Genomic DNA, 9660 nt, shown 5'->3' on the forward strand with positions numbered 1-9660 from the left:
GCCACTTTTAAAAATACCATGTTGAGGGTTGTTAGTGATTTAAATGTCTAAAGAATCATGCTTTATTCATTCCAAACACATTCGTCTGCAACGACACCATGGGTTGTGCATTTCATGGTTGCGTAGAAGCTACCTCATGACAGTGCTTTTATCTTTCACCGGCGCTGCGTTTATTGGCATCAGATATACAAAAAGAGGCAACTGACCCAGAGATCGAGGCTGACGAAAATGCAAATATTTTAATGATTCACCTCAATTGCGTGTGTTTTAAAGACGTCTAAAGACACCTGTCCTCTTAACGTTACATCACAAAAGTTACCACTATTAAGAGTTGGCACAGAACTAAAAATAAACACCCTATTCTTTCAGGAAATTAAATTTTTTTCCAACGGAAAATAACAAAACTTCTGAAGTTTCATGTAAACCACACACTTGTTAAGATTTCAACAAATTATGGTTTTAAAATATTTAAGAAGAAAATAATTTTAGTTTTCACATTTTATCTTCCGCATATTTACCGTGCGTATTTGTCAGCTGTCATAATATTTGACCTCGTAAAAAGCGCTCAACGTTATGTAAGTCTTGAAGGCGGAAAACATACAGGAAACTACAAAATTAGCCTTTTCATTTCGCTTTCTCTTTCCGTTCCATTCAAAAACTGAATGTACATTTTCTTCAAAGTAACATGAATGTTTTTTTTAGTGAACAAAATAGTTTGTTTACCGAAACGCTTCAATGACTTTCATTAAATTTTTGTGCAGCTTTGCTCACTTGAGCATAATATGTTCAGCTCTCTCTACATGCTGAGAACGAAGCTAATTTAATTAAAAATCATGCTGGTATTTCGATTAACGTTTTCTCATTGGATTAATTAACAATGTTACTTGGCAAATGAATATTTAACAGGTATGGAGATAGCCGTCACATATATGCATTATTTAGGTAAAGCAATGTCATCAAATTTTGCCACCAGTAACAGAGGTATCAGGCTGCTTTTACAGTAGATGTACCTTATTTGAACTTCCACTTGCAAAGTATCTGCCTAAGTTAAGATTGGGGTGAAATCCGTTTTAACTTTCACTCGGAATAAAGAAGTTGTTCAAGTTGCATTATTTTTTTTTTCTGATTTCATCTAAGGCATTTGTAGGCAATTAATATCTCAACTTTTACATGCAATTTACCTTTAATATATTTAAACAAACAGTCTCATTTTATGCTGCCAATATGGTTGGTTTGGAATGCCAATACCTCACCTCACTATTGCTTTAAACTCATCTCACTATACATGTGTTGTGTAAACTATTTTTAAAATCCTTTAGAATTTTTTCTCAAAATTTCGTCGTCGTGTATATAAAATGCATACTTTGAAAATGCATATCAGAAGCAAAACTATTAAAAATATAACAAAATAAGCCTGTAGTTACTGCCTTAACTTGCACATCAGCCTAAGACTTCTGTTGTTTTAAGAAATACCCCAATATGTAACTTATGATAATGACGGACTAGAGTACTACTGCTAATACATTCGCTGCGTTGTTGGTAATTTGTCACACAGAAGTTTAAGTGTAACTAATATACCCAATCAGCTCTCATATTACCATTTCAGGATGCATCCAGATCGGATATTTTTCCAACTTTTCACGATCCTTACTTTCACAAGCTTGGTATACACTAAACAAGGTAAGCGTTCACACTACAGTTAGTATCAAATTGCATGTGAATGGATGAATGTTTTGGTTTAAGATGTTAATGAGACCTTTTTAAGTTAAGCTAAAACAAATCACAAAAGTAAAAGGTGAAGCTAATATTATTAGAAGTAAGCTTACTTACATTGCATTGCATTTTGTTAAGAATACAGCACTGAAAATACATGATTTCTTGTGATATGTTACCTTCAGTTGTACCTTGTAGTGTTTTTGGTATGATACAGCGTTGGCGTGTCTCAGCCAGTATTGTAATTGCTTGACGCTGCATCGAGCGTCAAGCAATAGGAGAACAAAAAATATGGCAACTCTTTTTTTTCTGTCACGAGGACCCTTTAAAATGTTGTATATTGTTGTCAGATGGTAAAAAGCAAACTTCAGCATGAAAGTCGATCATGTTACCCTTCGCTTTACGGTATACACTCAATCTACTAGTTTTAAGACACTTTCGTAGTATGCTCGACCTAAATTTATTTAAGCTAGTTAAGGCTTCAGAGTTTTATCCAAAGACAAACCTTAGCTTTGACAGTAAACTCCAACGAACTTTTTTCGCTTTTTATAGTTGATACCCGTAACGAAGACGACGATATCATTAGTGAGGCAATAACAAAAAAAAGAGATGATGTCGAAAAGAATAGCGGTTACATATCACAGGGTAATAATGCTGGTGTGGAGGTGTATTCTCAAAATAATATTGGAAAGGCGGACGCTGCAAGTATCGTAGGTGATGTGAACAAGTATGGCTTATGGGAATATACAACAGATAACACTGAAATGGGAGAACAAATTAATTCGTTGATGAAAAAAGTTCAAAATGTTGATGTAGCATCCGAGATGCGATCTCACGCTCTAGAGAAACAAGCTAATAAAATGAATGCAGAGATAAATAAGTACGCTGAATCAAATAACCCTTCTCCCACTGTCGATCCTTTGGAAACTCCAGATGGATATAGTCCTACAGCTCATTCTATATCATACGCAGGACCTGACATGTCACCTATTGCTAATCACGACACTGAAAATAATATTGATGTTGTAACAATACCAAATGCTATGACAATCGAAGACGAACACGGTAACAATATTGACTCAATTAAGGCAAAGCCGATAAAAAGTTTTGCTAATGTGGAACCAACAAAACCTGTTTCCACGAAAGACGTAAATGACTTTCCGTCACATAGTATTGTAATCAATCAACCAACATCAAAATTGTTGCACCGTCGACCATTATCACCCACCACAGGCTTAACGTTGAAATTACTTAAAGCGTTGAAGACCAGTAAAATATTCAGAACAAATGCTGCAAAATTGTTAGCCAGTCCATCTGACACAGACAACGAAGTATTTAAGAAACAAAAAAAGCTTGCAGCGTTTTTGAAAGCTTATGATAAAGCTTATTCAAAGGATACTGATAATAATGGCAAATCTGAAGGGATCAGTGAGTCAGTGGAACATATAAAACAACATTCACGAAATTCCATGCAAACTTCTCCGATATCGAATAAGAATGACGTTAAACTTCTCAATGTGATAAAGAGTTTAATGAAGGGCGATAATAGAAGCAGTCAAAGGGACGAACTTCACGATCTTTTGGCAGCCTTAAAATCTTCGGAAAATAAAGCAGCAAAAATGGAAGCAGAATTCACTGACACCCCAAGTACTTCAACATCCGAACATGCATCTATGTCTGATCCTTATTTACAGCATTTTAAGGAATTCGTTCAGCAACACAAACATTCGGCAAATCATCGTGCAGAAGAGGATGCTGATCATCCATTGGGTAAGTTTTCGTAATCCCCATCTGTTTTTGTTGCCACAAAACATCAAATAAGAAAGGGCTGTTTTTCAAAAATTTTTAACATTTTTTGCCGGAGCTTTCAGTTAAGGAGCAAGAGCGCTTTTTAGTTTCTGCATTCTATAAATCTTTCATCACCTATGTACATGCTTTTTTATATATATAAGCAACATTCTATCAGCAACATGTTACTGATATCCTTTAAAACACGAAGCAACTGGTAAGCAACAGTTACTATAAAGAAGTAAATTTAAAGAAGGAGGAACACAGGGATGACAAAAAACTCATGTGATTAAATATTTTATTCCAATTGGAGCACCACTTTAATTGAGAAAGCACAGACCTGAATTTAATCTTTTCAAGTGGTTATTAACAAGCAACAAGTAATTACCAGTTCTGCCCATAAAATACAGAAACTTAAGCAACAGGCTAAGGTAAATAGAAAGCATAACTGTAATCCTCAAATGCTAAAATCTTTGGAATCAGAAGAAGGACATAAGAGAAGACAGAAATATCCGCATTAAAGTAAATTTTAGTCTGTAGTCACATAAATTTAAGATATAAGGCTCCGTCTTATTACTAATTATTACAAAAAATGCTCTCATAACGGAAACATCGCTTAAGCATCGTCTGAAGTTCAAGCTAATACAAAGTTAAAATGTACTAATTACCATGAACATTTTGTGGAGCTTTCGTAATTCCTAATGCTATGCCCTGCATCCTTTTATAGGAAGTGCTGCCAGTCCTTTAATGGGATATCTGGAACAAGAAACAGCTGCTGTGAACAACATTAAGGAACCTGCTGACAGTCCCAAGGATGATTTAAAGAGACTTGAACAGATGATGATAAAAATGAAGAAGAATGACGAAGAACTACGCAAACAACATGAGGCTGAAATGGTGGAGCAATTTAAAAAGCTCTTAAAGGAAGGAGTAGAGAATAAAAAAGAAAATGAAAAAATTGCAGAAAATAATGGTGACGAAGGCAAACCAATTGCATCTTCCGATAAAAAGGAGGATAATTTTGGAGAAAATGTTTATAACGTGGTGAAGAACGGTAAAGAATATCAAAATTTTATTGCTTCTCATGGCACAAAAGAAACAGAGTCTAAAGCAGAAGAAGCAAAAGATACAACTAAGGATGAAAAGGCAAATTCAGCTGGAAATGACGATGGAGAGGAATTTAAGTCAATTGATAATCAACTAAAAGAGATCGAAATGCAGCGTGAATTGTTAAAAATAAAAGAAGAAAAGCTGAAAATGATGAATGAGGAACGCCAAGGCAGTGCAGAAAGTGGTTCAAAGCAAAACAATACAAAAAGTGCGCAAAAACCGAAAGGAAATGAAAAGGAAACCGTTGAAGAAAAAGTGGATCACTTACTGCACTTAGCTACACCTAAACTGAAAAAACCGGACGAAGATTCATCCAAAGAAAAGGCAGTGAAGGAAAAAGAAAAGCAAAGTGAGCCTGAGGACGGTAAGGCGAGCAAAGAAACACCAAAGGAAAATGCAAAAGAAAAAGAATTAGTTGAAAAGTCAGATAAATCAGCGAAAGCGTCACATGATTTACAAAACGAAGAACAATTTAAGATTGTTGACGCTCATGATGCCCATGAGAATGCTGATCTGCATTCGACTGTCAGCGTTGAAAATAAAGAAGAGGTTTCAAACAAAACTTCTGGTGATTTTGACAGACCGTCAAGAAACGGTTTACTGCGATATCAGAAGGAATCAGAAAAATTAGGACTGCCAATAACCAATCCTGCGCCCAAAGATGACAACAGTATGGAGCCACACCCTCATTTCCATCACACTTTCCATAGTTTTGATGGATCAGGCCACTCGCCGTCAAAAGCTCCATTAAATTTTATTTCACCAATCCACTCTCCACTAAGAGAAGCCATGGATACAAAAAGAGAGCATGGAAAACCAAGAGGTCCGACAATACTAGATTCTATTGATGAAATGCCGCCAGCTGGAATGGGAAAACCAACTGTTCAAGATGGTAGCAATGCCCATCATGTCTATCCCATACAGGAGCCTTCTCCTTTGGTGTCTTACCATAACGATTCTGACCATCACGCAGTACTAACAGACGATAAAACCAATGACGGAGTTCCCAATACGATCTCTAATTTATTAAAACATAAAACAATTCCTTCTACTATTGCTGAAATAGATATTCAAGCAGATTCTAACGAAGTAAATGTTACACCATACGCCAGAATTATAAAACCGAAATCATCTAAACTGATTGATGTTGTGGCAACAAAGAAAGGATTTGGTAAACGTCCCAAAAAACCAAAATCGTATTTACTGAAAGAATTACGACAAAAGTTAAGAATGCTAGCTTTAAAGAGACATTTAACAAACCAGTTCCTAAAACAATGGAAACGTATGAATGGATCTGGCAATGAAAATAGTACATTTCACAATGCTACCTTCAAACGCTTATTGTTGCCAATTTACAGGAAACACAAACACCATATAAAGAACAGTAGTATTCTTGTACCCGTGTCAACGTCCAATAAAATAATCACTATAAATCACACGAATACAAGTCTATCTGACTCGAATGTAATCATACCTGGCTCAGTAAATAAAAAGGTACAAAGCAAAGTGAATTTGTTCGAGTCGTCTTATGAAGGAGTTAATCCAGCCGATATAACAAGATCAGTCATGCCGAAAGTGAAAAATACAACAACTTACCACCGTTCTATTGAAGATGTATTTAATATACTTAGCTCTGAAGATCAAATTAGTAAAAGAGCTATCATTTCCAACCAAACCCGTGGCAGAAGATAACGAAGAAAAATTGTTTTGAAAAACACGGAATTAATTTATTTATTTCTGGCCATGAAAGGGACAATTTTACCTGATTGGAATAAGATATTAAGGCGCTGTGTCACATACAAGAACTACCAAGAAATAGGACGATCGTCGCTTTTGCATATTTCGGTATCTTAAATCTGTTATCATACAACAATATATAAATCAAGAAACTCTGACATTATAGTTAAACTGTACCATAGAGATTTAAATGTATAATAATAGAAATAATAATAATTGTAATATTAATTCACAAATTTATTTTAAATATTCAAAAAAGTACTAAGCGTCAACGTTATTTTTAAATTAACAAACCGTCAATAGCACAACAAATGTTAGCAACTGGTGGCCACATCTGTTTCACGCTAGTTTTAAAGAAAACTAGTTTTAAAGATTCCCATTCTATTCTTTTAATCATTATTTTTTTCTCGTACGCTAAATAAAGGAACTGTCTTAATGGAATAAATTTTCTGGAGTATTAAATTTTGCGATTTCGCGACTTTTATGTGTACAACCGTACCCATTCGTATTTTTGTATGACATAAGAACGAAATATGCAGAGTACATACTTGAAAGTAAAAGAAAATGATAAAAAAATAGTCTTAATACCGTAAAGGTTCTATTTTCGTAAAAATTCAATTTTACCATTGATAACTTTAATCTATTCTAGTACGTTAATACGTTTATAGACTTGTTTATGTTTATTTAAAAGTCAACCTTTTTATGCCTGTTTTCCTTCTATTCCCCATTCGTGTCATTCGCAAAGGTGTATTCTCCAAGTATTTTTTTTTATAAAATACAAAAAGAAACCAAAATGACTGCATCTCGTTTTGTTGTAAAATGACGGAGATGTCATTATTGCAATACGGAATAACAATCAACATCAGATACGTAATTAGTCTTGTGACTTCCTAGTCCTTAATTACAATCTAATTAGTCATATTAATTGGACATTAAACTGACGCGCAACATGCATCAGAAACAAAATGATTTTCGTCATTTATGGTTTTACTTATTCTTCATTTAACGCATCAAGTCATCTGCAATGTATATAATGACGCGATACTAATTAGATCGATCGACTTCTAACTCTTGATAGAACAATGTTTTTTTTAAAAAAAAAATCTTTCACAAATCCCTGTTTTTTAGATACCTTAACCAGGTACTAAGAAAAGTCAAAATTGTGAACTTTTTATGTATCATCTGCAGCATGTGAATAAAAAAATTGAGCTTCCTGCTCAGAATACGAACAAAACCAATTAAAATTGTTCGAGACAATCGTATTGTTAAGTCAAATTTCAGTTTAAATAAGAAGCGAATTCGTTCATTACGATAGCATCTAAATATTCAAATATTCAATTCAATTAGCTACATGCTTCGTTAAGCCAATGCCAGTTTAAAATTTTGCTGTCAAGAAACGCTCTCAGCCTCCGCTCTAAATAATGCAGTAGTCTGAGATATAGAATCTAGAATTATTTTAAATATTTTTATTTTTCACATGCAAGGCAAAATGAATGAACAAAGTTCTATTTCGCGTGTTTGAGCCTCTGAAACAATAACTTCGTTGCCTTGCCTTGTACATTTAAGCAATAAAATAAATTAAAAAATGGAAAAATTTTAAGTTAGATTGAACTAAGTGTGCAATAACATTCGAATTATTGTTTAAGCGATTTACATAAAAAAAAAATGATTTCAGTCATTACAAAGTATTGTTTCTTGTTGCTCAAAAAGGATATAATGAATAAGTTAACCGGTATTCGGAAGCAGACTGTTCAAAACTTTACAGAATCGAATGTTATTTTCTATGATGACAACTACCAAGTAGCGACAACTTAATGCGTTTGTTTGTATACAGGACATACCTAATTAAGTATACATGCCAGCTTTCATGATTGAAAGAAACTAATTAGGAAACGTTTGCAATGACACCTCTCGCTAAGTTTTTTTAACGCGAGCTGAGTAAAACATGATTGTGTCGGATGGAAACTTAAACAATGTGTCACTAGTCCCCAATTGGGAATTGCTGTTACAAGTAGATGGAATCGGAGACCTGCAAAAGAATTTTTAGTAGCAAATACCCTGACGCATTCCTTCAATAAATTCGCTACTTAATTGCATTTCAGAACAGTTCTCTTTGATTACGCAAGCTATGAAACTAAAAAAACTAATTATTCTATTGTTTATCCTTCACGCAGTGTTAAGATAACGAGCATGTCATATGTGTTCATTTCCATTGTGTCAGCAAAATCATTAGCACATTGTTATGCCTTTAGAAACACTTGTCATGCCTTAGTAATTACCGTTCGAGATTTTGCATGACATATGTTTTGACTTGTATTAATTGACAGTTACTGCGCGTACAAACAATATCGATTTCTTAAAAAACTCGCAACGCACGTGTCAGACAACAAGAAGGTAAGCAGGCTATTCTTTTCTATTTTTTCAGTGCAATCAAGAGATATTGAATATACTTGTTTTATACAAAAACCTAGCGAAATGTCTAGTTCTTAAGTTTAATTTTAAAAATATTTTTTTTATATATTTTAATATGATGTTTGGCAATTACAGATTATGCAAGAATTATATACTGACTTTAGTTGCAATAAGTTTCTTAACTTTCTAGATGGTCTAGTACTAAAAGACATCAATTCGATTCATGTCATTTAGATTTTTGCCTGTCCATGTACAAGTTTCTTTATATAGGCATAACGCTTGTAAGCATTTGTGGCATCTTTTTGAAGTTAAAAACAGGACTTATGCATCCTAGGTACCAAATAAGTACCAAAGCAATGTTTAGGTTGTTTTTTTCTACGATGACGTAAACATACTCTGAGTATGAAATCCAAATATGCAGAAAATGATCCGAAGGTGCATTTTGAAAAAAAAAATTATATAAGAAGAATAAAAAAAATACACAGGCAAATATGGGAAAGTTCATTTTACGGTATTTTTTTCCTACCTTTTTTATTTATTGAAAAAGTCACTTAACCTACTTAAATTGCCAAAAAATTTCAATCATGCAACTTATTTTGTTAACTATACTCTGGGGTGATAATTTTTAACCAAAAGGTAATTATTAACACAATTGAATATGATGCAAGCATGTGTGCAGTAGGAGTTTTTATCCAACTTAAAGCCGTCACTGTTAAAAAGAAAAAAAGACATGCAGTGACGTAACTAAAAAGAAGATTTTTTGTCGTTGAAAAACTTTATACTCGTTTTAGATTAATATATTTGGTAACCATCTAGGAGTTTGATTTTATTCGTTTGTAACTTAGGTAGTGAGTAAAACTAATTTTTTGGAAAAAGATTAAATGATATTGGAAAAGTCAA

The 9660-nt window shown here is 33.7% G+C and overlaps 1 protein-coding gene across 1 annotated transcript; it reads left to right on the forward strand.

Annotated features, from left to right (window-relative positions):
• Nucleotides 1–779: 779 nt before the first annotated feature.
• Nucleotides 780–6519, forward strand: LOC130613097 (uncharacterized). Its single transcript, XM_057434425.1, has 4 exons — nt 780–906; nt 1607–1680; nt 2266–3483; nt 4229–6519. Exons 2-4 carry the CDS (start codon nt 1608–1610, stop codon nt 6301–6303), a joined length of 3366 nt encoding a protein of 1121 aa, XP_057290408.1. The 5' UTR covers nt 780–906; nt 1607; the 3' UTR covers nt 6304–6519.
• The last annotated feature ends 3141 nt before the right edge of the window (nt 6520–9660 follow it).

Source organism: Hydractinia symbiolongicarpus, chromosome 10 (assembly GCF_029227915.1).
Source record: "Hydractinia symbiolongicarpus strain clone_291-10 chromosome 10, HSymV2.1, whole genome shotgun sequence".
Taxonomy (NCBI): Eukaryota; Metazoa; Cnidaria; class Hydrozoa; order Anthoathecata; family Hydractiniidae; genus Hydractinia; species Hydractinia symbiolongicarpus.